The 24,976-nt window shown below is 51.4% G+C and overlaps 5 protein-coding genes and 2 non-coding genes across 8 annotated transcripts; 3 read left to right on the top strand and 4 right to left on the bottom strand.

Moving 5' to 3' along the window:
• Positions 1 to 41: 41 nt before the first annotated feature.
• Positions 42 to 3,066, top strand: Noxo1 (NADPH oxidase organizer 1). Its single transcript, XM_038326328.1, has 8 exons — positions 42 to 969; positions 1,069 to 1,149; positions 1,319 to 1,394; positions 1,490 to 1,667; positions 1,814 to 1,995; positions 2,194 to 2,307; positions 2,485 to 2,602; positions 2,720 to 3,066. Exons 1-8 carry the CDS (start codon positions 904 to 906, stop codon positions 2,949 to 2,951), a joined length of 1,047 nt encoding a protein of 348 aa, XP_038182256.1. The 5' UTR covers positions 42 to 903; the 3' UTR covers positions 2,952 to 3,066.
• On the bottom strand, positions 2,123 to 9,651 carry Tbl3 (transducin beta like 3). 2 transcript variants are annotated; one of them, XM_038326325.1, is made up of 23 exons: positions 9,522 to 9,651; positions 8,119 to 8,170; positions 7,941 to 8,036; positions 7,808 to 7,855; positions 7,563 to 7,704; positions 7,396 to 7,480; positions 7,146 to 7,316; positions 6,989 to 7,064; positions 6,812 to 6,905; positions 6,547 to 6,728; positions 6,317 to 6,458; positions 6,152 to 6,210; positions 5,957 to 6,060; positions 5,095 to 5,242; positions 4,776 to 5,006; positions 4,616 to 4,686; positions 4,380 to 4,536; positions 4,244 to 4,302; positions 3,913 to 4,016; positions 3,755 to 3,826; positions 3,482 to 3,640; positions 3,282 to 3,387; positions 2,123 to 3,019 (listed from the first exon to the last, which is right to left on the bottom strand). In XM_038326325.1, the coding sequence occupies exons 1-23, from the start codon at positions 9,560 to 9,562 to the stop codon at positions 2,902 to 2,904; spliced, it is 2,517 nt and encodes an 838-aa protein (XP_038182253.1). In that variant the 5' UTR covers positions 9,563 to 9,651; the 3' UTR covers positions 2,123 to 2,901. The 2 variants fall into 2 exon arrangements, with proteins under 2 accessions (XP_038182253.1, XP_038182254.1); XM_038326326.1 differs by lacking the exon at positions 2,123 to 3,019 and having other exon boundaries at positions 3,253 to 3,387.
• Positions 9,652 to 14,124: 4,473 nt separating this feature from the next.
• Rnf151 (ring finger protein 151) lies at positions 14,125 to 15,953 on the bottom strand. Its single transcript, XM_038325450.2, has 3 exons — positions 15,760 to 15,953; positions 15,350 to 15,446; positions 14,125 to 14,595 (listed from the first exon to the last, which is right to left on the bottom strand). The coding sequence occupies exons 1-3, from the start codon at positions 15,951 to 15,953 to the stop codon at positions 14,125 to 14,127; spliced, it is 762 nt and encodes a 253-aa protein (XP_038181378.2).
• A 2,427-nt stretch (positions 15,954 to 18,380) lies between these two features.
• Positions 18,381 to 18,507, bottom strand: LOC119813875. Its single transcript, XR_005285318.1, has one exon. It is a non-coding gene; the product is annotated as a small nucleolar RNA ACA64 (small nucleolar RNA).
• A 463-nt stretch (positions 18,508 to 18,970) lies between these two features.
• Rps2 (ribosomal protein S2) lies at positions 18,971 to 20,691 on the top strand. The gene is made up of 6 exons (XM_038327958.1): positions 18,971 to 19,169; positions 19,251 to 19,340; positions 19,509 to 19,616; positions 19,875 to 20,208; positions 20,380 to 20,471; positions 20,568 to 20,691. Exons 1-6 carry the CDS (start codon positions 18,993 to 18,995, stop codon positions 20,646 to 20,648), a joined length of 882 nt encoding a protein of 293 aa, XP_038183886.1. The 5' UTR covers positions 18,971 to 18,992; the 3' UTR covers positions 20,649 to 20,691.
• Positions 19,675 to 19,808, top strand: LOC119813829. The gene has a single exon (XR_005285275.1). It is a non-coding gene; the product is annotated as a small nucleolar RNA SNORA64/SNORA10 family (small nucleolar RNA).
• Positions 20,688 to 23,052, bottom strand: Ndufb10 (NADH:ubiquinone oxidoreductase subunit B10). The gene is made up of 4 exons (XM_038327959.2): positions 22,809 to 23,052; positions 21,270 to 21,408; positions 20,988 to 21,127; positions 20,688 to 20,870 (listed from the first exon to the last, which is right to left on the bottom strand). Exons 1-4 carry the CDS (start codon positions 22,954 to 22,956, stop codon positions 20,767 to 20,769), a joined length of 531 nt encoding a protein of 176 aa, XP_038183887.1. The 5' UTR covers positions 22,957 to 23,052; the 3' UTR covers positions 20,688 to 20,766.
• Between the last annotated feature and the right edge of the window lie 1,924 nt (positions 23,053 to 24,976).

Genomic DNA, 24,976 nt, shown 5'->3' with positions numbered 1-24,976 from the left:
TCTGTGTGAGTATGTCAGATTCCCTAGAACTAGAGCTGCCAATGTGGGCACTGGGAATTGAACCTGGGTCCTCTGGAAGAGCAGCCAGTGCTCTTATCTGATCCACCTCTCCAGTTGTGAGGAAACTCTGGCCAGAGTTGGGCTCCTCTGTGGTGGATGAGTAGAGGGTGGCTAGGGTTGGTAGGGCCGCCAGGCCGCCCATTGGTGGTGAGGCCCTAGTGGTGGGTACTCAGACCTTTCCTGTTGCTCTTCCAATGCTTCTGAAAGAACCAGTTGCTTAAGGCGATGCCAAGACTTGACCAAGGAAAGAGGTAGGTTTCATGGCCATGGCCTTGTTACACAAGTCTGAGCCTCAGCTGCTCAGGACACTGAGACAGGAATATCCCAAGTTTAAAGCCAGCCTTTGCAAATTAGCAAAACCCTGTCTCACCCCCCCCAAAACAAACAACAAACAAGAACCAAACCTAAAAGGACCCAGGTGTGAAATAGTTGGCTCAGAGGACAGCAGCATATGGCCCCACAGGCAAATTTAAAAACCATGCTGTTAGGCACACCTTGGGAGGAGGTAACAGCGGGGCGGGGAAGAGGCCTAGGGGGCAGGTGAGGCTGAGGCAGCACTTGGTCAAGGAGCTGCCTACCTCCTTTCTTCAGTTGGCTAGGGGAGGAGAGGCCCCCTTGGCAATTCCAGTACAAAGGACTTCATTTATCCTCCCACCTGCCCCGCTTGCCCCTCCCCCCAGCACTAGTCCTCCGGTGATGAATCCTTAGATTTTGTGCTTGAAGAACGACCAGGAAACTGAAAAGTTTCCAGGTGTGAACGCTCTGCAGGGACTCGGCAGTGCGGGGAAATTCCCACGTCTTCCGGCTGCTCTGAGCCCCTTCGAACACCCAGCAGAAGGCACAATGGCAGGTCCACGACACCCGGTATCAGCGCATGCGGTAGCCCTGGTGCAGATGGAGAGACTCCAGGTAGGACCACACGGCCTGTCCTCCTCCCCTGCCCAAAGAGGCAGAAGGGTAGGTGAAAAAGTCTGAGGGGAGATGGCACCTCCACCTTTCCTCACGCAGACATTTGCCTTCTCCGTGCGCTGGTCGGATGACAGTGACTCGTCTGTTCGCAGGAGTTGGGATGAGTTCAGGCAGCTCCAGGTGAGTAACACTGGGACTACTTCAAATGGGGGGCTCACCCCCCCCAATCCAGAGGCCTCTAGATACACGACCTTCCTGCCTGCTTGTAGGAACTCTTCCAGGGACCCTCCCTCCCTTTCCCCGGGGTTCTCTCCACTTTTGGAGACTGACGCATGGCTCTCCCCCTCAGAAGAGCCTTAAGAAAATCTTCCCAGTGGAGGCAGGCCTGCTCCGGAGATCTGACCGCGTTCTTCCCAAGCTTCCTGGTCAGGCCTACAGGGGTTACAGGGTGGTCACAGGGGAGGTAAGGCAAACAAGCGTGGGAGCGTGGTCCCAGTGTGTTCCTGTGGTACCCGGGCAGACGCTCCACTGCTGACACGCTGGGGGCATACTGGCAGAGGCTTGGCGCGGTTGCGGCTGCTGAAGACCTACGTACAGGCACTGCTGGCAACCTCTGAGCATGTATTGAGGAGCTCGGCGCTCAGTGACTTCTTCGCACCCAGACCTCTGGATCTGGAGCCTACGCTGCCTCCGGGCAGGTGACTAATATACACCCTTCTCCCAGCCCATACACTTGTTGGAAGGGAAGATGAGAAGGCTGGGCTGGCCTGGCCTATGCATAGGTGGGGAGTGGGGTTCCCATCCTATCTTCTCATTTTTCACACGTGCTGGCTGCCCTGCCCAGCCTGGTGATCCTGCCCACACCAGAGGAGCCGTTATCCCAACCTGCAAGCAGCCTTACCATTCGTAGCCTGGAGGCTCAGAGCATGCGCTGTTTACAGCCTTTCTACACCCATGACACAAGAGACAGGCCTTTTCACACACAGGCTCAAGAAATTCTGGATGTACTACTACGACATCCATCAGGTAGGGCCACAGTATTAAGAACCTGGGGACAACTGGGTGATGGTGGTGCACGTCTTTAATCCAAGCACCTAAGGCAGAGTTCAGGGCCAGTCTGGTCTACAGTGAGTTCCAAAAACAAAATAAACAAAAAACATCTGCTCTCTGACCAAGATGGGTGCAGGCCTTGGCATCTGAGCCCTTTCCTGGCCTCTTGAACAGGCTGGTGGCTGGTGGAGAATAAGGATCAGCAGATGGCCTGGTTTCCAGCTCCCTACCTGGAGGAGGGAGCCCTAGGCCAAGACCAGGAATCAGGCCTGGCTTTGCAATGCAGAGGTATGAGCCCATCCCTACCATAAGCTCACCACTAAGAATGAACCTGCAGCAAGGCTAAGAGCAAGCTCAGGAGGGAGGTGACAGTGGGGCACCAGGCATGTGGGTGTTTCTCCACCAGGAGAAAGGTCAGGACTCTGGCCTTACAGTTCTCCAGTGATCCCCAAACACCTACCCTAGGGATGCAGTTCTGTGCTACTCAGGCCTATGAGGGCAGTCATACTGATGAGCTATCAGTGCCTGCAGGGGCATGCGTGCACGTGCTGGAACCCTCAGACCGCGGCTGGTGGCTGTGCAGGTACAGTGAGTGTGCTCACACACGTGTGTGCGTGCGTGTGTTGGAGCAGTGACAGGTGCTGCCTGGCAGGAGGGGCACATCAGGTAAATTCTTAACCAAGCCCTGCCTTTCTTGTAGGTACAATGGCCAGGAAGGTCTGTTTCCTGCAGTGCTGCTGCAGCCTGAAGGGCTGGGCTTCCTCCTGGGCAGGCCAGGGCTCCCAGACGGCAGGGAAGACAAGGTGGCTACAGACAGGCCTGTTCCCCCTGTAGTACCAACTCGCCCCTGTGTGAGTGCCATTCAGAGCCGATGCTGCACCATCACCCGCAGGGCACTGGAACAGGACCAAAGGAACATGGGTCCCCTTTGAGGATTTGTGTAGCCCTGCAGAGAGGTTGTACTGTCAACCCCAACCACAGGCAAAGCAGGGATCCAGACCTGCCAAGAGAGCAGGAAAGGGTGGGGCTGGATGGATGACAAGGCCAAGGGGCAACAACTTCACGTTTTCTCTTAATAAAAGTGGAATGATTTCACCTAATCTCATTGTGTCGTGAGGGCTTGAGACGGGGGTGGGGGTGGGGGGTGTTGAACTTCTACAGTTGAAATTACAGTGGACCAATGTGGCCAATGATTTTGGGAGAGATTGGTCAGATTCACATGAGAAGCCGAGATAGAAAAGTGCAATTTTTATGTGTCTCACAGGGCTGGGGGAACAGCAGGGAGTGGGGACAGCTTCATGTTGTGCCAAAGGAAGTCCAAGAAGGTGGCTGCTTGTAGCGTCCGGCTAAGCCGCTGAAAGTGCCGCTCTGGGGGAAAACAGAGGAGGTTGGGGCTGGGGGAAGAGAGGGCTGTCTGTGAACCCACCAGGGGCGTCCCGGGGTCTAAGGCCATGTCCCATACCGGTATAGGGCAGCAGGGCCTCCAGTGTACCCTGCACCCCTTCATAGGCCAGCAGCTCTTCAGGGGCCTCATGCCTTAGCAGCACACCCAGCACGGCCTGGGCGTCGTGACAGTGTCTGGAGTTGGTGTTCCATGTGACACAGAAGCGCAGCAGGGCCTCTGTGAGTATAGGGACAGACACCTGTTTGTTGGGCCATTCCACTGTGTTCTGCCCACCAGGCCACCCCCTCCCCAGGCTGATCCCTTCCAGGTCCCTTCCAGCTCGCCCACAACCTTTCTGGTCTCGTCGCAGTCGGAGCACAGTGGCCTCCAGCTTCTCACAGGCCTCAGGATCCCTCCGGATGGCTGTGAGAGGGAAGTCAGCTTAAAGAAAGGGTTTGTTGGTCCCTGGAGCTATCCCAACCCCAGCCTGCACTGGGGCAGGTACTGACCCTGGATAACAGTCAGTACAGTGTGGGGGCGGTCCAGGGAGATGGCAAGTCCCAGGGCCCGGAGATACCGCTTCTCATGGAGCAGGTTGTCCAGTTCTTGCTGCCTGGTGGGACAGAGGAAAAAGACATCAATCGGAGACCCTGGCTGGGCCCAAGAGCCACAGGTGTGAGCCCTACCTCAACCTGCTTCCTATGCCTCACAGCAGGGAACACAGGGGCTACTGCTGCTGAGGGCTCTAGGAGATGCTAATGCTGGAGATGTGCAAGGGTGCTGTGGGCATGAAGAGGTCTGCTGAGGGTACACAGCGGGTGCTACTGAGCCCCAACTTACTTGATCACCTGCTCTTCCCGTTTGGCCTGCTCTTCTGCCTGCTCGGCCTCTGTCACATCCTGGGATCAAATCAGGATCAGACAAGCCCCAGTGCTGTCCCGTGCCCTGCCTCATCCCACCCCTTAGGATTCACAACCTTCCAGAGAATGATTCGGGAGTCACTGCCCCCGGTGATGGCATGGTCATCTAGTCGGCTACAGTGTAGCCCCCAGACCTTGTCCTCGTGAGCATCCAGTGTCCGTACACACTCATTGCTCTTAATGGTCCACAGCTTCAGAAGCCCATCAGAACCACTGAGGTTGAAAACGGAAAGACTTAGTTTAGAGGCATGACCCCCACTACACACCCCCAGCCCTCTCCTAGCCCACTCACCTAGACAGCAGCTGTGAGCCACGGCTCACAAAGGCCACCTTCAGCACAGAAGCATCATGGCCCTCAAATGTCTGCAGGGGAGAGAGAGAGAGGGACCCAAGCTTTATGAATATGAACTGTTTGTTACAGAGCAGGGAAACGGGACAGGGGGAACACTTACCTTGAGACAACTGAAGTCCTGCAGTGCCCAGAGCTTGATGGTGCCATCAGCAGAGGCTGTGGCCAGCACCTGGTCTGTGGGCGAGAACTGGACATTCCAGAGGCCACGTCGGTGGCCTGAAAAAACACCCAACAATTGGCACTGAGGCAAGGCCCAGAGCTTAGCTGTGCGGTCCTGTGAGCCCGTGGCTAACAGCTTGTCATTGGGGGAGATAGCCAGACTGTTGATGTCCTGGTGATGAGAGCAGGTGGTAAAATTCAGACACTCACTCCATGCTAGGGATCAGCCACACCCCATCCCAGAGGCCATGTGCGGCTACTTTGTCATGGCAGCGCAGGGTGGTCTGGGCCTGCAGAAGCATCGGGCCACTGTCCACAGCTGTGTTCTTAGACAGCAGGGCTTCAGGGAGGGGCCATAGCTTCACAGTGCAGTCCTGGCTGCCCGTCACCAGGAAAGATTCTTTTAGCCTATAGCCAACAAGAAAGGGAGACACTGCTCAGGTCCAAGGACACTGTCTGCAGTATACCAAGCTCTGGCCTTCCATACCATCATCAGGACCAGAGGGATCATCTCAGAATGTAGATTGGTCTACATCGCCCCCAAATGCTTCTGCCTGCACCACCTCATCCTTAGAGTCATCACACCTAGCAACTGGTCCCAACCATATAGTCAAGCTCTTAATGAAGGTCACCTCCTCCAGCAGGACCTTGTTCAGTGTCATTTTGTCTGTCTCAAGTCCTTCCTATGTTGTCCACCTTCCAAGAAATCTGCCGTGGGGGGCTGGAGAGATGGCTCAGAGGTTAAGAGCATTGCCTGCTCTTCCAAAGGTCCTGAGTTCAATTCCCAGCAACCACATGGTGGCTCACAACCATCTCTAATGGGGTCTGGTGCCCTCTTCTGGCGTGCAGGCATACACACAGACAGAATATTGCATACATAATAAATAAATAAATAAATAAATAAATAAATAAATAAATAAATATTTTAAAAAAAAAGAGCAAAAAAAAAAAAAAAAAAAAAAAAAAAAAAGAAATCTGCCGTGGCACCTGAGTCTCCTTGGGCCTCGTGAAAGCCTCAGAGTGTGGTCAAACCAGCACACCCATTCTCCACCCTGGGCTAGAAACCAATGGCTTGGGCCTCTACCTCCTTGGATACCCCTGGGTCTGGTGCTGATCCACTACCTAGAACAGCAGATGGTGCCCACGCTGTGTGTGTGTCCGGAGCCCTGAGCGACACAGGCCACCTGGCCAGCCTTGTTCATCCTCCAGATGCGTATGCTCTGATCCTGCGGATAGTAGGGCGGAAGAGAGGTGATGGGTCATGGGGCCGTTGCCTTTGTTTTCATTTTCACTTGGGAGGCCTGTATGGAGTCTCACCTTGGCACAGCTGGCAAAAAGCCACCCCTTCCGGAACACATCCAGGGCCAGGACAATGTCTGGAAGAGAGGGGAGTGGTTAGAGATGAACTATGCAAAGGAGGCAGGGAAGGAAAGCTGTCAAAGCCAGGCTAAGGTGCCAGGGGTGTCAGAGGGAGTGACCTGCCTGTGTGACCGTGGAGGATCTGACAGGCCAAAGTCTGCAGCTCAAACACTTTCAGGCAGGGGCTGTTGGAAGCCACGACAATGTGGGAGTCATTGGGCCCAAGGAACCGAACATCCAACACCTCCTCGCTATAACCAGCAAACTGTGGGAGACAGGAAGGTCATAGTGAGGGCTTGTAAGAAAGGAAGCCTAAGCCCCAATCCCTGCACCGGGCAGGAAGAAGTGCTAACCTGTTTCTGCAGCTGTAAGGAATGTGCCTCATAAAGGAGCAGGTTGTGATCGGAGGTGACAGTGAGGAGCAGGCCCGCAGAGCGGGCCAGGGTACAGTGGGTCAGCTCCTGCCCTAGTCCTGGCATCTGTGGCTGGGTGTACACACACTGCCCAGAAGCAGCCTCCCACACACGGAGGATCCCTGTATGAGGACAGGGCTATTGGGGGATGAGGTCCACAGGCTTCTCCCCTCCCCTCATCCACATGTGGCCAGCCTCCCCACACCTTGGTCACCAGCTGTTAAGAAGTATAGGCCTGAGTTCTTCACACCCAGCGCAGGTGCCGGCTCCTCAGGCAATAGCACAGCAGTTTCCACGCTCTGTGGATGAGCAGGGTCAGGGCCTATACAGCCAGGACTCCCATCCCTGCCCCCTTCGCTGGCCCTGGTCTGCCGGGCCATACCTCAAACACTGGTACTGTCCTCTTGGCCTGGTAGCTCTGAAGGTCCCAGACTATGCAGATCTTATCACGGCCAGAACTGAGGAGAAACAGATCCCTCAGTTCCAGGCTTAGCCTTGACCTCCCCTCCTGCCCGAGCCCTGTGTGGCCAGCCACTGACCTGAGCATGGTATGGCCATCCTCGCTAAAGGAGAGGGACGTGACAGCACTGTAGTGTGAGGTCAGAACGGCCAGACATGAGCGGTCCTGCAGGGACCACACACGGATAGAGGTGTCCACAGCTGAGGAGAAGAGCAGCAGACGAGTGGGGTCTGGATGGAAGGCCACCAAACTGGAGCAAAATAGAGACGAATTAGCCGTACTTCCAAGGGCGGTACTTCTATCCACCCTTCCTCCACCAACCCACTCACTGAACGACACCGGGGGAGCCTCGAAGGTGGTGTGTTCCATAATGTTGCACAATGTCCCAGACACGTACAGCGCCATCACAGCCACCTGTGGGAATGTGTTTGAGGTAAAGATGTACAGAGTCCTTGCCCTAGTGCCTTCCAGCGTCCCCACCTAGCTGGGGTCCCACCTGTGGCTAACAGTGTAGAGGTGGTGTCGAACGCCATGGAGGCCACAGGGGCTGTGTGTATCGCCTTCCACAGACGAGTGACGGTGCCTTCTCGCCAGGCCCACTGAGCCAGCAGCAGTGCCCGGCTGGCTGTTACCAGGACCTGGGGGCAGGGTAAGACAGTACAGCCGGGGGATAAGACACGTTTGCCAATTCAGTGTGGAAGAGAGGTGCCAGCGCTTACCCACCACCCCTACCCTTCATACTTCATCATTAGGACTGAGGTCAAAGGCAGTAATGTCCTCTTGGTCCTCCTAAGGGGAGAGTGGGAATACAGAGCACCGTAAGAATATGCTACCTTCCCCTCAAGCCCCTCACACCTGCCTAGCCTGTCCTCACCTGCTCCAGGCTCCGAAGCAAAGCCCCTGAGGCCACATCTAGGATGTTGACTTTGGTACCACAGACACAAAAGAGGTAATGGCCGGTCTGGTCCAGCTAGGGACAAAGGGATCTCAGTTAAGGAATCACTCAGTATTCCCTATCTCTTTGCCCCCTAACTGCCCCTGGAGATAGTTACCTGTGCTTTCCCGCCCTTGTAGAAAGGTTCAATCTTTCGCTCAACTGCATAGCTGGAAAGAGAATACAATACTGAGTGATTGCCCAACTCCCTCGCCCCATTCCAAGTCCTGTGCTGGGTTGGTTGTTCTCCCAGAGATGAGCCAAATCCTTGACCTTGCAGAGTACCTAGGCAGAGGCAGGAACCTAGAGATAAAAACTAACAGCTCAGCCCAACAGTGGTGGCAAGCGCCTTTAATCCCAGCACTTGGGAGGCAGAGGCAGGTGGATCTCCGTGAGTTTGAGGCCAGCCTAGTCTACAAGAGCAAATTCCAGGATAGCTAAGACTGTTATACAGAGAAACCCTGTCTCGGAAAAAAAAAAAAAGCCTACATACAAACAAAAAATCCTAACAGCTCAGAGGGTGGATGCTATCATCACCTTACAGAAAGGTTGAGACCCAAGGCTAGATGGTGATCATGCCTCTGTGGCTCTCATGGGGTCATCATATAACTTGAAGAGGTGGGCCTGAATAAGGTGAAGGCAACAGGCCAGGCTTCGGAAGAGAGGCTTTGGGGGCTCCCTGCTAGCTGGGGGAGGCCAGAAAAAGGAAACACATTCTCAAGGTCTTCACCAGTGAGACCCAGCATGCCACTACACTACCAAGTCTCCCTCCTTCAGCCTCAGCCTCATTTGGTTTCTCCCCAACTAGCTGTCCTTTCTGGGATCTGACTAATGCTGTCCTTTCCCCCATTTTCTCCATTGTTTTGGTCCAAGCCAAGTCATTGCAGTTTCCTGGGGGGTGAGGGAAGTGGCCATACCAGTCTCCTCACTGAGTGCCCTGCCTACCCTTCCATCTCTGTTGTCTAGTGCCCTTTAGAACAGCCGATGGGTGACTTCGCAGTGCTCAAAGCTTCCCTTCATCTCACGTGCTTCTGCGACCCTGCCCAGGAAGGACTTCTGCCCATCTTTCTGAACCGTCAACGGTGCAGCACCGTTGTTCCTGGTCCAGGTCCTCTGCCTCTATCCTGTACGCGGGCTGGGCTGGTCTTCCCAAATCCTATGCTCACCTCCCCCTATGTCCCCAGCCCCAAGTCCACTCCCTGGAAGTCTGCCCATCAGGATAAAACCAGCCTCCCGTGCTCTGCACCCAGTGACCCACCAACAGAGGAGCTTTCTTTGCTAACACGTAATAATCTAATCTACTCAGCGACGGGTAAAAACTGTTTGTCTGGAAACTCTACACTACGGATAAAGGCAGAGCCTGTTCCCATCCTAGCACTAAACAGAGCTGCACACAGCCAGGGGGACTGACTGAGCACAGGACTCAGCCCCCTGTATCACCGAGAACGCCCTCCTAAACTGACTCTTTCCCGGTTCCTCGGACATCTCCCTTCGCCGCCGGCGCCTCCGCCCAGTGCTTACTTGGCTTTGAAGCGGCTCACTCCGGCCGCAGGCTCCGCCATGTCCGAGTGCAGTCGATTCCTCCAAGCTCAGCAGACCTCCGCCGCGTGAAACAGACACCGCGCGGCTCTGTACTTCATGGCACGTTCTGATGACATCACGTGTTGCAACTACTTTGACGTCATCAGCACGTGCCCTGGGAGACAACTTTGCTGTGGGTACCGGCTATGGCGACCGGGAGTGGAACCTGAAAGCAGCGGCCAACTTGCTGAACGTCTTGTATTTTTTGACTACTTATTTACTTTTATTTATTTATTATTTATTTTTATTTTGTCTTTTCTATTTATTATTTGTTTTAATTTTGTCTTTTTTTTCTTCTTTTTTTCCTTTTTTTGTTTTTGTTTTTTCGAGAAAGGGTTTCTCTGCAGCTTTTTTAGAGCCTGTCCTGGAACTAGCTCTTGTAGACCAGGCTGGCCTCGAACTCAGAGATCCGCCTGCCTCTGCCTCCCGAGTGCTGGGATTAAAGGCATGCGCCACCACCGCCCGGCCTTCTTTTTTTTTTTTTTTTTTTTTTTTTTTTTTTTTTTTTGTTTTGTTTTGTTTTGTTTTGTTTCTTCGAGACAGGGTTTTTCTGTGCAGCCCTGGAACTCGTTCTGTAGTCCAGACTGGTCTCGAACTCACGAGATTCTCCTGCCTCTGCCTCTGCCTCTGCCTCTCCAGTGCTGGGATTTAAAGGTGTGGGCTACCAACACCAGGCTGTCTTTTCATATATATATCTGGACGGTGGTGGCGCACCCTGTTTCTGCCCTGCCCTCGGGAAGCAGAGGCAGGTGGATTTCTGAGTTCGAGGCCAGTCTGGGTCTATAGAGCTAGTTCCAGGACAGACAGTGCTACACACAGACAAACACTGACTCAACAAACCATGAATAAATAAAATTTAATTTAAGCCAGGTAGTGGTGGTACACACCTTTATCCCAGCACTTGGAGGCAGAGGCAGGAAGATCACTGAGTTTAAGGCCACCCTGGTCTACAGAGTGAGTTCCAGGGCTACTCAGAGAAGCCCTATCTTGAAAAACAAAACAATTTAACTTAAGGAAAATTCTGGCTACGTATTCAGTTTGTTTTAGGCTGGTCTGGAACTGTGAGGTAGTCAAGGTTGGCTTCAGGCTCCAGATCTGTTTCAACCTCTGAATACCATACCCTCAATTTATCATTAAGTGTGTATGTGTATGCCACCTGACCTCCCACAATCCACAGTGTGTGTGGAGATAGAAGACATGGAAGTAGGTTTTTTTTTTCTTCCACCGTGTAGGTCTCATGAATGAAACTCAGATTATCACATTTGGTAGTGTTGAACCCTAGTGTCCAATCACCGAGGAGGAGGAGTCGCTCCAAGAGACCATCTCTCATATCACAGCTGATGTAAAAGCATGAGGATTTTATTAATTTTTGTCATGACAGGGTCCTCCAGCAGTCGGGAGGCTAGAAGACCCTGAATGTCTGGTACAGGCTATTTTTAAAAGGGAAAAACCACAGAAGGAAGGGGTGTCTGGGGGTTGTTCTTTAAATATTATGATTGGCTTATTCAAAAGGGCTATTACCAATAATTGGCTGGGGAGTGGCTGACAGATCAGATGAGGTAAGGGAAAACATCTAAGGGTCACTTTGCCCTTTCCCAGGGCCTAAGTCAAAACATCAGTCACTGAGTCAATACCTAAGGGTTATCTTGCCCCTATTCAATAACTGAGATCTATTTGGAGACCATTCACAAGGACTCAGGGAGATGATGGAATGTTCTCAACATCTCAGTACATGTGTGAGCAATTGTTAGGTCCTTGGTTCCCCGGGGGAGTGGGGAGGGGGAAAGGGAGGAGCATTACTGCTGAGACTGAGAGTTGTCAGAAATGGCTTCAGAATTGTCTTAAAGTTATACAGTAGCAGGTACTGAGTGAGCCATCTCTCTGGCCCAGGCCTTTTAGAGACAGGGTTGTTCTGTGTAGCTCTGGCTGTCCAAGAACTCCCTCAGGCTGGCCTTGAACTCTCAGAGATCTGCCTCTGCCTCAGGAACGTTGTGCTGTGCACCGCCACTGCTCTTTAAAATGCTTCTGGCCTGGGCATGGTTGCAGCGACCTTTAATCCCTGCACTCAGGAGGCAGAACCAAGATCTCTTTAGAATTCAAGGCCTGCCTGGTGTACAGAGCAAGTTCCAGGGCAGCCAGAGTTATACACATAGAAACTTTGTTTCAAAAAAACAACAAAACAAAATCCACAAAGCTTTTGTTTTAAAGTGCCAGGGGTTTATCTTAGGTCAGGAGGGTGAGGAAGAAGCCAGCTATCTTGGAAGTTCATTATCCTGTGATGGGTGTCCCTGGTTCTCAACTTGACTACATCCGTAATTAACTAGGTTAGGTCCTTTTTTCTTTTCTTGGTTTTTCAAGACAGGGCTTCTCTGTGTTGCCCTGGCTGTCCTGGAACTCACTATGTAAGAGCAGGCTAGCCTCAAACTCACAGAGATCTGCTTGCCTCTGCTTCCTGAGGTGTGGGCAGCCACCACCACCCTCCTGGTTGAGAGCTTTTTATTTATCTATGTATTCACTTGGTTTTTCCAGACAAGGTTTCTCTGTCTATCAGCTCTTGACTTTCCTGACGAACTTACTTACTTTCTTTCTTTCTTTTTCTTTTTTTTTTTTTGTTTTTTTTGAGACAGGGTAGGAACTTTTTTGTAATTAAATCATTTAAAGTTACTACCCAATTGTAATCTGGATTTTTTTCTTTTATTTCGGTTTTCTGAGACAAGGTTTCTCTATATAACATTACTGGCTGTACTGGAACTTACTCTGTAGGCCTTGAACTCACAGAGATCTGCCTGCTTCTGCCTCCTGAGTGCTGGGATTAAAAGTGTGCACCACCAGTGCCTGGCTTAATCTGAATCTTTTTAGATGGAAAGATCCACTTTTGATCTGGGACACATTTTCTGGCAGCCTATAAAAAGAACATGGAAGAAGGATGCTTGCTCTTTGCCTGCTTGCTTGCCAGTCTCACTGGCCAGCCTTTTTTCTTTCTTTCCTTTCCCTTCCTTTCTTTTCCTTTCCTCTCTTTTCCTTTCCTTTCTTTTCCTCTTTCCTTTCTTTTCCTCTTTCCTTTCATCTCCTCATTCCTTTCCCTTCCCTTCCCTTCCCTTCCCTTCCCTTCCCTTCCTTTCTTTCTTTTCCTTTCCTTTCCTTGTCTACTTCTTCAGGATTCTGGTGTATACTGAAGACCATCTGAGACATCAGCCGTGGAGTGAACACCTACTGGATTCTTGGACCTTCCAAATGGTCATTGCTCAGCAGTTCAGAACACTCATTCTTGAAAAGGACCTGGGTTTGAGTCCCAGCAATCACATGGTGACTCACAACCATCCATAACTCCATTTCCAGGGTAGTCAATGCCCTCTTCTGACTTCTAGGGCACCAGGAATGCGCATACAAACATTCATACACTCCAAGTGGTGGTGGCATACACCTTTAATCCCAGCACTCAGGAGGCAGAGACAGGCGGATCTCTGAGTTTGAGGCTAGCCTGGTCTATGGAGTGAGTTCCTAGACAGCCAGAGCTACACAGAGAAATCTTGTCTCAAAACAAGAAAAACATTGATGAACATGAAGTCAATCTACAGAGATACTTGTAGCCAGGCATGGTGGTACATGCCTTTAATCCCAGGACTTGGAAGAGGGAATAGGATCTTTGTGAGTGACAGCCTGATCTACATAATGTTTTAGTACAGCTAGGACAGCATAGAGATCCTGCCTCCAGAGGCATAGTTTGTTTTCTAGAAAGAGATCTCAAATTCTTTTTTTTTCGAGACAGGGTTTCCCTGTAGTTTCTAGAGCCTGTCCTGGAACTAGCTCTTGTAGACCAGGCTGGCCTCGAACTCAGAGATCCGCCTGCCTCTGCCTCCCGAGTGCTGGGATTAAAGGCGTGCGCCACCACTGCCCAGCGAGATCTCAAATTCTAAAAGTGTGTCAGACCATCTTACAGGATATACTGACCCACATAATGATGAGTCAATAATTGGACCACACCTTTTTTTTTCTTGCATCTCTGTAGAAGCCAGAAGAAAGCATAAGTTCCCCTGGACTCCTGGAACTAGAGTTACAGATGTTATTAACAGCTGGATGCTGGGAATCAAACCTGGGAATAAAATCCAGGTCCTACAGAAGATCAGCCAGTGTTTTTTTGCTTGTTAGTTAGTTTTTTGAGACAGGGTTTGTCTTTATAGACAGACTGACCTCAAACTCAGAGATCATCCTGCCTCTGCCTCCCAAGTGCTGAGATTAAAAGTATGTACTGCCACGGAATGACATGGCATCTTCTCTTGATTTAGAGTTTTGAGTTATTTTGTGTAATTAGCTAGGAAGCTATTAGGCTGAGAGAAAAGTGGGAATAAGAGTGAGTCCATGAAGAAGGGAACAGCCTTGCAGGGTCTACTCAGTGGTAGATCCAGTCAGAGAAAAAAAAAAGTCTGGGGGAGAAAAAGGCCAGTGTCTGATATGGAAGCAGAGGTGACAAGGACGACAGAGCACACAGCACACACAGGATATGAGGTGGACTAGGCCTGGGCTTAGCGCCTATATAACTCCTTTATAAGACACCTTGGCCCTGCACACCCCACATCTCAGCCTCCGGGGCAACCTCAGTTTCCTGTGCCCTGGAACTCAGAAGCAGGGAGTCATCCTCCAGGAAGTCGCCCAGCTGTGCCAGCTGCCGGCGGATGAAGTTGGTGGTGCGGTTCACCCGGCGCACATGCCTCAGCAGGCTCAGTAGCAGGGTCCGGTTGCGCTCGTGGCGCTGTACCCAAGCATCACGTAGCTCACGGTAGCAGTTGTGTTGCTCACCCTCGGAGGCAGCCAAAGTGGCTCCACAGCCTAACGGGCAGCGCTGCTGCCCATCCTGCTGGCAATGCTGCTGGTGTTCATCTAGGACCCCACGCAGAATCCGTGCAGTGCAGCCCTCATTGGGGCAGGACATCAGCTCAAAGGGGCATGAGTTTTGGTGACTCTTGCGATGAGCCAGAGGGCATGTCACCAAGCAGCCAGCTGCAGCATTCTTGCACTAGGGAGTATAAGAAAGCTCAGTGTGAATTAAACTAGGTTAAGGCATTGTCATGTGGGGCTCCTGTATAATCTTTAATCTATGATATCCCCTGACAGGGAAACAAGTGAACTCTGGAGCCTCCTATGCTTTCTGTTTGCTTGCTCTTTGGTTTTTCGAGACAGGGTTTCTCTGTAGCTTTGGAGCCTGTCCTGGAACTAGTTCTTGTAGACCAGGCTGGCCTTGAACTCACAGAGATCCTCCTGCCTCTGCCTCCTGGGTACTGGGATTAAAGGCGTGCGCCACCACTGCCCATCTTGCCTTATAAGCTTTTTATTGGTTTTTGGAGACAGGGTTTCTCTGTGTACCCTTGGCTGTCCTGGAACTTGCTCTGTAGACCAGCTGGCCCTCTCAAACTCAGAGATCAGCTTGCTTCTGCCTCTCCAGTGCTGACATTAAAGGTGTGCGCCACCACACCTTGCTGCCTGCTAACTTTTGTGATTCCAAGTTTCTTCATTTTGTAAGTTAGAGGGCTAAAGAGTAAGGGCTAGTGACCAGGCACTTCAACTCTGAATTTCATTTATGACTCCCACATTACACCTGAAGTTCCAAGGAACCCAGGAAGAATAAGCAGCTTGCCCAGTCACACAGCAAATGGTCTTTAACCATGTCTATGACCTTTGTCTTCTACTCGAGTCTGACAAAGGGCTTCTTGACACCTCTTCTGGCTCTGCTCCACCCCCCAGGACAGGAGTGGATGGATGCCCTGAGCTACCTTGACTTGTAGGCGGCCAATGGTTTTCCGGAGTTTATTCACTTGGACCATCTTTCTTCTTTTCACCTCTTGTCTACAGCATGGACAGGTGTTTTGTCTAGAAAGAGGTATCGGTGTGATGTTGTAAGTGATAAAGTCATGTGACTGCCAGAGCAAGCCTTCATGGGGGCAACCCAGCTAGCCCTCCCTTCTGGCTGGAGGGGACATAATGGGCGTGGGGCTAGAGTGAGGAAGTGGCCCCCAGGCTGAGGCTAGGGACTCCAGACACCAGAGAGGGAGGCACACACATTCTGAATGTCCCAGATTTTGCAACTGAGTCTTATAGCCATTGGAACCGTTTTGGGTAGACCTTCCCTTCCCATTCTTGGCTGCAGGAGTTGCCCCCCACCCTCCTGGATTCCCAATGGCACCTGGCTAGCCACTGGAAGATGCACTTTTTGCAGAAGATATGACTGCATGGCAACCTCATTGGCTTCTTGAGAACCCCATGGCAGACGGAACACAGGAAGTTGTAGTCAGGAGGGCTGGTAAAGAGGTTGAGATCATACCCACCACTCTGCAAAGGCCAGGTCAGTGTTAAGGCCTGGGTGAGACCAGGCTCCATGCCCCCTGCCCCCAAGCACTCATACCAACAAGATACCTCAGCAATTTTTTGGTACGGAGGCAGGCTACATGAAGAAACTCAATTATAGAGCCTCCAAGGACCAGACCCCACTTCAAGGGTGAATCTGTGGGAGTTGACTCCCCCAAGATTTGACAATATTTGACTGAAGAGGCTGGGAATAGCTCAGGTTTATACCACCTAGAACCTTCTGAAAGGTTTTCTTGTCCCATAAAGCAGCTGGCACTCATTCTCAAGTGTGAGATAGCATGGATTCCTGATGGCTGGGCAGCTGTCTGGAATTGAACATTTCTGTCAGGGCCAGGTGGAAAGAGACCAGGGGCTCACCATGATCTGTGTCTGGACGGCAGCTCCACTGAGGCTTAGAGGTCAGGAGTCTCCATTTCATAGCACATGGGAATTGACATCACAGTGGCATTGTCTAGCTTTGGCCAATCACAGCTCTGGTCCAGGGCCACCTTACTCTTTGCTTTCCCTCTGAAGGTGGGTGAGTAGCCTCAACTCAGGGTAGTCTACAGAATCTCTCCCTGGCTGCCTAGGTTTTGGCTGACAGCTTCTAATTTCCCAAGGCCAGCAAGGTCACAGGGATTGAAGCCTCCTCCATTAACATCCCTTCCCAAGGACTAGGCCATCCTGTGAAAGAGCCCTGGCTTTTCAACTTAACTGTAAAACCAAAAACCAAAAAAGGCCTTGGGGAGATACGTTTTGGTTTTTTGAAGACAGGGCTTCTCTGGCTGACTTCAAACTCAGATCCACATGCCTCTGCCTCCCAAGTGCTGAGATTAAAGGAATGCACCACCACCACCTGTGTATACGTTGCAGTTTTTTCTTTACTGTAACAGTCTCCATATTAGTATAGAGGTCACACTGGCCAACTAACCATAACTAAGCAGAATACAAAGTAGGCCTACAGGAACAGTAATGGAGCTGCTGACATTCATGGACAATCTGCTCCTTCAGCTGCAGGCCATCTTGGGAGATTCCAAAGTATACACAAAGTAACTACAAAGGTCACTCCATCATGCAGCTTCTAGGTCATCTTTGATGGGGTAGGACTGTTTTGGGGCCACACATGCTCAGTGAAATGAATATTGGTTCACAAAACTTAAGTTCAGTGGAGTCACACACTTTGGCCAGCACTGGTGCTCTATTTGGGGTGGACAGATGTCTCCCTAGGGGAAAAGATGCCAACACATTCCTTCAAGATCACTTTTTGCGTAGGTGGTCAGGTCAGTCATCTTTTTTTTTTTCTTTTTTGGTTTTTCGAGACAGGGTTTCCCTGTAGTTTCTAGAGCCTGTCCTGGAACTAGCTCTTGTAGACCAGGCTGGCCTCGAACTCAGAGATCCGCCTGCCTCTGCCCGAGTGCTGGGATTAAAGGCGTGCGCCACCACCGCCCGGCTTTCATCTTAAAAAAAAAAAAAAAAAAAGACATATACAGTGTTCTGTCTGCAAGCCAGAAGAGAGGCTGCTAGATCTCATTACAGATGGCTGTGAATCACCATGTGGTTGATGGAACTAAACTTGGGGTCTCTGAAAAGGCATCCATTGCTAGTAAGCCTGAGCCATCTCTTCAGTCCCTAGGTGGTCACTTTCTAAATAATTTTAAAACAGCCGGGTGGTGGTGTTGCTCGGGAGGCAGATGCAGGCGGATCTGTGAGTTTGAGGTCAGCCTGGTCTACAGAGCAAGGTCCAGGAAAGGCTCCACAGCTACAGAGGAACCCTGCCTCAAAAAAATAAATTTTAAAAAATATAACCTGGCCTAAAGCTGTCACATAAACTCCCTAATTCTACCTGTAGTGTCCGAAACAGTTGGAAACCCAGGTGTAATCTGAGCATTTGGAAGGCTGAAGCAGGATTGTTAAATTTCATGCCTTTATTGAATACAGACCAAGACCTGACCTCCAAAAAAACAAAAAAAAAAAAGCTATGCCCGGGGCTGGAGATGGCTCAGAACCAGAGTTCTTTCAAAGGACCTGGGTTTGGTTCCCAACAGCCACATGGACGCTTTCAACTACACGAAACTCCAGTTCCACAGGATCCGATGTCTTATCCATGGGCATCAGGCACGCACATGGAGCACATACATACAAGTAGGCGAAATAAAACACATTTAAAAAAAGCTGGTTTTGAAAGAGATCCGACTGCGTCGGCCATCCAGATGTTGACTGCTGGAACCAATACATCTGGACACGAATACATATTTCACTTAAACTGAAAGGAACCCCCCCCCCAAAACATAAATACATACACGGAAAGTTAAACCACTTTATTTAAAAGGACGCCGGAACCCTGCCATTTTCCCGGGCGAAGCGGCGGTAGCAGTCTCCAGATCCGGTGGAACCTGTGGAGAAATGACGTGGTTAGGATCGATGGCACCAGCCAGGCCGCTAGAGCGGCGAAAGGATCCGGAGTGTAGGGGCCTGGGTTTCACCCTCCCACACTGGGGCAGCGGGCGGTGAGCTAAGGCCCCTGTGGCTCTGGGCGCCGAATCTCACCTCTGGCCACAGGCAAAGCCGAAGATGATTTTCAACGAACGCCCATTTACTGGGACAACAGCGAACGCGGCTAGAGGCCGGTGAGGCACAACCTACCTGGCAGACAGCACAGCGAGACGCGCCCGTGAGCACTACAGGGCCCGAGAGGCGTCCGCGCGTGCTCTTATAATCCCTCCCACTCGGTGGCCGTCGCGGCTTCGGCGAGGGAAAACGCGCAGGCGCAGAGACAACGTGGCGGGGGCGGGACAACGCTCAGCCAATTACAGCTTGGGATGATCTGCGCCGGCAGTCGAGATATCGCGGCGCTTGGTGCTCTATAAAAACTCCCTTCCGCGCACCCTCGGTCTTCTTCTTCTGAAAAACACGTGAGTCTCTGTGGCTGGGCCGCGGGTGTGGGGCCTGGGCGGTGGAAATCCGAGGACATCCGGAGTGAGGCACCCCCTAGCCGGAAAGACCGGTGTCGGAAACCCCAAGCGATCGCGGCGTTTAGGGTCCTGCTGAGTTGCTTCCTTTTGTCTCTAGCAAATGGCGGATGACGCCGGTGCAGCGGGAGGGCCCGGAGGACCCGGGGGCCCAGGATTAGGAGGTCGTGGCGGCTTCCGCGGAGGATTCGGCAGCGGTCTGAGGGGCCGCGGCCGTGGTCGAGGCCGTGGCCGAGGCCGAGGCCGCGGGGCTCGCGGAGGTAAAGCTGAAGACAAGGAGGTAGGTCTGGGCCGTGGGCGGGGCCGGGGCCGGCCATGCGCTCTTGCGTGAGGCAGCCTTTTGACTGGCGTCTTCCTGCAGTGGATTCCTGTCACCAAGCTGGGCCGCCTGGTTAAGGACATGAAAATCAAGTCCCTAGAGGAAATCTACCTGTTCTCCCTGCCCATTAAGGTACAAACACCTCTGCTGAAAACGCTTGGGGTGGGAAGGTTGCTATCTTGACGAACCTCTGTTGCCACATCCGTTATCGGGGTGAGAAGACTACTTGGCAATAGCTTCCTTTACTATCTAGTGACAGGGGTCGAGCTTGACAAGTTTCCCACAAACTTTGTGTTTTAGGAGTCTGAGATTATTGACTTTTTCCTGGGAGCTTCCCTAAAGGATGAGGTTCTGAAGATCATGCCTGTGCAGAAGCAGACTAGGGCAGGCCAGCGGACCAGGTTCAAGGTACTCAAGTCTGTTCTTTGGCAAGGTGAAGGTTTACGATTAAATGGGGCTGAGCAAAACTCTCTCACTCTGCATAGTTACACTAGGTTTCACCCGTGTGACTTTCGTACCGGGAGAGAGAGAAAAAGAGTTCCTCAAGTACCTTGGATTGGCCTCCCAGTGGCCTCTCCTGCCTAGAGGAGCACCACAGATCCTAGCCGAGATATGCTGGTTCTGTGAAACACCACCAGCCATTCCAACTAAGTCTCTAATTCACAGGCTTTCGTCGCTATTGGGGACTACAATGGTCACGTAGGTCTCGGTGTCAAGTGCTCCAAGGAGGTAGCCACTGCCATCCGAGGGGCCATCATCTTGGCCAAGCTTTCCATTGTCCCTGTGCGGAGAGGCTACTGGGGGAACAAGATCGGCAAGCCCCACACTGTTCCGTGCAAAGTGACAGGCCGCTGTGGTTCTGTGCTGGTGCGTCTCATCCCTGCACCCAGAGGCACTGGCATAGTCTCCGCTCCTGTGCCCAAGAAGCTACTGATGATGGCTGGCATTGATGACTGCTACACATCAGCCAGGGGCTGCACTGCCACCCTGGGCAACTTTGGTAGGTGGCTCACACACAGGCCATGGGTGCTTGGTGTGTTTTTAAGGGATGGAGAGCAGACCTGTCACCAAAGTAACTGACTCTGCTCCTAGGAGTGCAATGGTTCCTTAGTGGGAGGGACTTCTTTTATCTTCAAAAATCAAGCCACCAACTCTTGACTTTTTTTTCCAGCCAAGGCCACCTTTGATGCCATCTCTAAGACCTACAGCTACCTGACCCCCGACCTCTGGAAAGAGACTGTGTTCACCAAGTCTCCTTATCAGGTACTGAATACTGATTCAGCTGGTGTTGTGTTGGCTAGCTTTTTCTTCAAGAGTGGGGAATGTGTCATATTAATAATATTCTACTTCTCGTTTTAGGAATTCACTGACCATCTTGTGAAAACCCACACCAGAGTCTCTGTTCAGAGGACCCAGGCTCCAGCTGTGGCCACCACATAAGGGTTTTTATACAAGGAAAATAAAAGTGAATTAAGTCTGTTAACATTTGTCTCTATTTGCATTTATTTAGTGGACACTTAAATAGGCGGGGTGCACCCAATCACTTGTTCTCGGAGTCCTAGGCAGCAGCTGTTTGCTTGGCAGCCTTTCTCTCTTCTAGCATCCTCTGCTTCTGTTTTGCCAAGCACTTTCTGGCAGAATAATAGGCTCCCAGGTCATAATCTGCAGAAGAGATGGGGTGGAGAGAGCTTGTTACAGGCATGGGAATTTGGGTGAGGTTTTAGCGGCTAGGAAAAGCCATAAGATCCCAAACCCTGGAAAGAGCTGCGGGTCACTCACAGCGGTCATGGAAGGCTTTAGCCACCTTGGTGTATTGTTCCAGTTCCTTGGCACAATTCTGCTTTGAGCTCTCTCCTTCTCTCTGTTGACAAGCCTTAAGTCTCTCCTGGATGATGTTCATAATTTCCTGGTCAACTTTGCTGAAAGAACAAGCGTTAGCAGTGACTGTCGAGAATTTGAAAGGGTGGAGGCTTGTCCCAGACGGGTTTGTCTGGGTTCTTTACAGGAAGGGGGTATACTGGATAAGGCCATCCAGTCAATTGTTCCCTGCTGTGAACTTACTAGTCTCTTCTCCATTGCATCTCAGCCTCAAAGATACACAGGACATCACCCTCTTTGCATTCCGTGATGTCTGGCACACGTCTATACTGCCGGTGATAATAGTAGATTCGGTTCTTGGCATGTTGTTGCTCAATAAACTCTGCAAAGAGAACACCTCAAACTTAAGGCCTGTCTGTCTAGACAGTCTTAGGGGGTCTAAAGTTCCAAGGTTTTACAACCAAGGCTGTATGGAGGACTGGCTAGAGTGGTTAAGAGCTACACCTTAAGGGGCAGGTCTCACCTCGTGCCCCTAACCACCTTAAAGGGCAGGTCCTTATATACAAAAGACATAGCTGGGTATTGAGAATGAAGTTGGGTCTACGTGCCCCACAGTACAGAAAGGGTTTGAATAGGCAAGGAAGCTCCATTGGGAATTCAGCAGTAGGACCCAATGTTTTCCATTGGTAAGTTAAAGAGCACAGGGTTCACACACACATTTAGACATCCTAAGATGTTACCAAAAAATGAGCTGACCTTAATGCAGTAATCCACCTGGCCCTGGCTTGAAAACTTACTTTTTCTAAGCCATCTGTAAACCAGGGGCAGTGACTTGTCTGGGAAGCTAAGAAAAGTATTTGCTATGTTGTCCTGAACAATAATAAAGGTGCTGTATCACAAAGAATCTACTTTAGCAGAGCCTCAACACTGGAAGAGGGAAAAGCAAAAACAACCACCTGAGTATGCTCTGTACGCCAAATGCTTAACAGATAAGCCGCTTGGTCGACTGGACATAGTGCCCAGCATGTCCCAACTGTTTACCATGCTAGCAAACAGGACCATCAAGGGTTGAATGGAGCGCTCTCTGGGACCAGGATAAAGAGCAGTCATTTAAAACACAAACTTTGCACAAGTAAAGCTGTGGCCCAAAGAGAAGGAATGAACACCCTGACCATGCAGATGGACAACATTGTCCATTTCAACTAGGGCTTACTGACCAGTTTACTCATGCACACAGAGATGCCTGGTGGTGGGCTAGATTCCTGCCCACTACCGTTTTGTTTCGTTTCAAGACAGGGTTTTTCTGTGTAACCCTGGCCGTCCTGGAAATCGCTGTTTAGATCAGTCTGGCTTCGAACTCATCACCGGCCCTGCCACCATCGCCCGGTTTCCCGCTACCACCGTCTAAAAGAGCGACCAGGGTCGAGAGCAGTCAGGGTTCTGCTGAAGGCAGAAAGAATTATGGGCAGGGTGTAGTCCCGCAAAGGGGACTATTCCGCGGGGGCGACGGGAGGGCCTGGGAAGTGGTCTGGGGTGCAGCGGGGAAACAAAAGGTGACGGCTCGGTTCCGGGGTGTCTCCGATAAGGCAGAGGGTGTCATAAGTGCACTGGGGGGGGGGGGGGGGTTAAGAGACGATTTGGAAAAAAGAGTCGATTTAGACTCGCGGGCTCTGGATGAGGGACAGCAACGTGCAGTGGGTGGTGATTCCTGGGGACGGGAACTGGACGTGGGATCCGTGGGGGACCAGGAGCTACTGAGCGGGCGGAATTCTAGACCCGTACCTCTCACGAGGGTCACGGGCCGGTCCACGACGAGATCGTAGGCCTTCATAAAGTAGGTCAGGGGGTTGGGGAGCGAGGTTTGTGGCGAGGGAGCCGGCGTGCGGCGCGGGGGCTCGGGGTACACATCCTTGTCCCAAGAGTCCGGCATGGCTGCAGCAAGCCTTCCCCGCAGACCTTCAATCCGCTCGGCGTCCGGACTGGCTCGGCCTGAGGACGCGGAGACCTCTACGCCTGCGCGGAAAGGCGGCACCGCGCCTGCGCAGTGCGTAGCCGCGAGGCACCACGGGATCGTGGCCCGCCTCTCGGGCACCCCATTCTGGTTCCCAGCGCTATTGCTCAATGGCACCCTAGGTTAGTTTGGGCAAAGTTCTCCAGACGCTAGGAAGTGCTCTTTCCTGAACTACCAGCTAAGTCAGCAGGGAGCAAGTTGAACAGGACTTGGCAAGAGAACACACACAAATCAACCAATAATGGAAACAGCAAACGCCCTCACTACTCCAGGAAGCCACTCTGGACTGCCCAGCCTTCTGGCCTGTTAGGGCTCTGCTGGTGGGTGCCAGTGAACCTGGGGGCTTCTCTGAAAAGGCGGGCTTGTTCCATTGTAGTCTGTGGAGGAAAAGGGTCTCCTACCCTAGGCACGGAGTACCTTTCCCTGCTTCTGGGGGTTCTTCTTTAGTCTTCAGCTCTTGTGCCCCCAGCTGTCCACTGTCCAGGACTATACTGCCCAAACTCTGAGTTTATGTGTTTAGAACTGGTTTCGCAGCCCGGGCAGTAGAAATCCTTACCTGTCATCTTGGTCACCTCCTGCCAGTGTTGGGGACTAAGAACATAGAGCTATCAGCTGCAGTGACTTACCAAATCTAGTATTACACAAAAATCAGTTTATGACACTAAAGTCAGACCCACAAATCTTAACATTTTGGTAGCATAGACATAGAATCTTTTTTTCCCCCAAGACTGGGTTTCCGTGTAGCTTTGGAGCCTATCCTGGAACTAGCTCTTGTAGACCAGGCTAGCCTTGAGCTCACAGAGATCCACCTGCCTCTGTCTCCTGAGTGCTGGGATTAAGGGCATGTGCCACCAATGCCCGCTTGGTAGCAAAGAATTTTAGTGCCTAATGCAAAACCACTATCCCTGAGGATATTTTTTTTTTTTTTTTTTTGGTTTTTCAAGACAGGGTTTCTCTGTTGTCCTGGAGCTAGCTCTTGTAGACCAGGCTGGTCTCGAACTCACAGAGATCCGCCTGCCTCTGCCTCCCGAGTGCTGGGATTAAAGGCGTGCGCCACCACCGCCCGGCCCCTGAGGATATCTTAAGCTTGGTGGACTCAGTGGTTCTACAACTATAGAACCTTGATTCTGTAACAATAGACTCTCAGGATTAAAAAATAACGTGGGGTGGTGGTGGCACACGTCTTTAATCCCAGCACTCGGGAGGCAGAGGCAGGCATGGTGGCCCAAACCGGTGGGAGGAGCTACACAAGGGCTGAGTTGGGATGATCATTCGAGTCCAGGAGTTCAAGACAAGTTTGGAAAGCCAGATACGCCTGTAAACCTGCTTGCCATTTTGGTGGCCATGGTAGAAGGATTGCCAAGAGTTCAAGGCCAGATAGGCTAAAATGTGAGACCTTTTCTCAAAAGAAAAAGAAGGAGCTGGAGAGATGGCTTAGCAGTTAAGAGGTTTTCCAGAGAACATGGGTTTGATATCCACCACTCAGTTTGTAACCGGCTGTAAATCCAATTCCAGAGGATCTGATGCTCTCTTCTGGCCTTCAAGGACAACAGGCAGGCAAATGGTACACAGACATACATGTAGGCAAAACACCTATACACATAAAATAAAATTTAATTTAAAAAAAGGGAGCCAGGCAGTGGTGGTGCACGTCTTTAATCCCAGCACTTGGGAGGTAGAGGCAAGTGGCTCTCTGAGTTCAAGTTCAGCCTGATCTATAGAACTAGTTCCAGGACAGTCAAAGCTACACAAAGAAATCTGGTCTCTAAAAACCAAAAAGACATATAATTTTCGGGGTGGTGGTAGCAAATGCCTTTAATCCCATTAATTGGGAGGCAGAGGCAGATGGGTCTCTGAGTTTGAGGCTAGCCTGGTCTACAGAGCAAGTTTCAGGACAGCCAAGCAAGGCTACACAATAAAAGGACTGTCTCCAAAAACC

Source organism: Arvicola amphibius, chromosome 4, assembly GCF_903992535.2.
Source record: "Arvicola amphibius chromosome 4, mArvAmp1.2, whole genome shotgun sequence".
Classification (NCBI taxonomy): Eukaryota; Metazoa; Chordata; class Mammalia; order Rodentia; family Cricetidae; genus Arvicola; species Arvicola amphibius.
The sequence above is the reverse complement of the archived record's forward strand: the minus strand, read 5'-3'. Positions and strand labels throughout refer to the sequence as shown.

Excerpts from the sequence above, each read along its gene's own strand:
- Noxo1 (XM_038326328.1), top strand. The coding sequence starts at position 904 with ATGGCAGGTCCACGACACCCGGTATCAGCGCATGCGGTAGCCCTGGTG. Across the intron at positions 1,150-1,318 it reads ATGAGTTCAGGCAGCTCCAG|AAGAGCCTTAAGAAAATCTT; the intron begins GTGAGTAACACT and ends TCTCCCCCTCAG. Across the intron at positions 1,395-1,489 it reads CGTTCTTCCCAAGCTTCCTG|ACGCTCCACTGCTGACACGC; the intron begins GTCAGGCCTACA and ends GTACCCGGGCAG.
- Tbl3 (XM_038326325.1), bottom strand. The coding sequence starts at position 9,562 with ATGGCGGAGCCTGCGGCCGGAGTGAGCCGCTTCAAAGCCAA. Across the intron at positions 7,705-7,807 it reads ACCTCAGTCCTAATGATGAA|GTCCTGGTAACAGCCAGCCG; the intron begins GTATGAAGGGTA and ends CCCTGCCCCCAG. Across the intron at positions 5,007-5,094 it reads CCCTGCGCTGCCATGACAAA|GACATCAACAGTCTGGCTAT; the intron begins GTAGCCGCACAT and ends TCTCATCACCAG.
- Rnf151 (XM_038325450.2), bottom strand. The coding sequence starts at position 15,953 with ATGGAGCCTGGTCTCACCCAGGCCTTAACACTGACCTGGCCTTTGCAG. Across the intron at positions 15,447-15,759 it reads ATCTTCCAGTGGCTAGCCAG|ACAAAACACCTGTCCATGCT; the intron begins GTGCCATTGGGA and ends ACCTCTTTCTAG. Across the intron at positions 14,596-15,349 it reads TTGGCCGCCTACAAGTCAAG|TGCAAGAATGCTGCAGCTGG; the intron begins GTAGCTCAGGGC and ends TATACTCCCTAG.
- Rps2 (XM_038327958.1), top strand. The coding sequence starts at position 18,993 with ATGGCGGATGACGCCGGTGCAGCGGGAGGGCCCGGAGGACCCGGGGGC. Across the intron at positions 19,170-19,250 it reads GTAAAGCTGAAGACAAGGAG|TGGATTCCTGTCACCAAGCT; the intron begins GTAGGTCTGGGC and ends GTCTTCCTGCAG. Across the intron at positions 19,617-19,874 it reads GCCAGCGGACCAGGTTCAAG|GCTTTCGTCGCTATTGGGGA; the intron begins GTACTCAAGTCT and ends TCTAATTCACAG.
- Ndufb10 (XM_038327959.2), bottom strand. The coding sequence starts at position 22,956 with ATGCCGGACTCTTGGGACAAGGATGTGTACCCCGAGCCCCCGCGCCGC. Across the intron at positions 21,409-22,808 it reads GCCCGTGACCCTCGTGAGAG|AGTTTATTGAGCAACAACAT; the intron begins GTACGGGTCTAG and ends TTCTCTTTGCAG. Across the intron at positions 21,128-21,269 it reads ATGCAATGGAGAAGAGACTA|CAAAGTTGACCAGGAAATTA; the intron begins GTAAGTTCACAG and ends TTGTTCTTTCAG.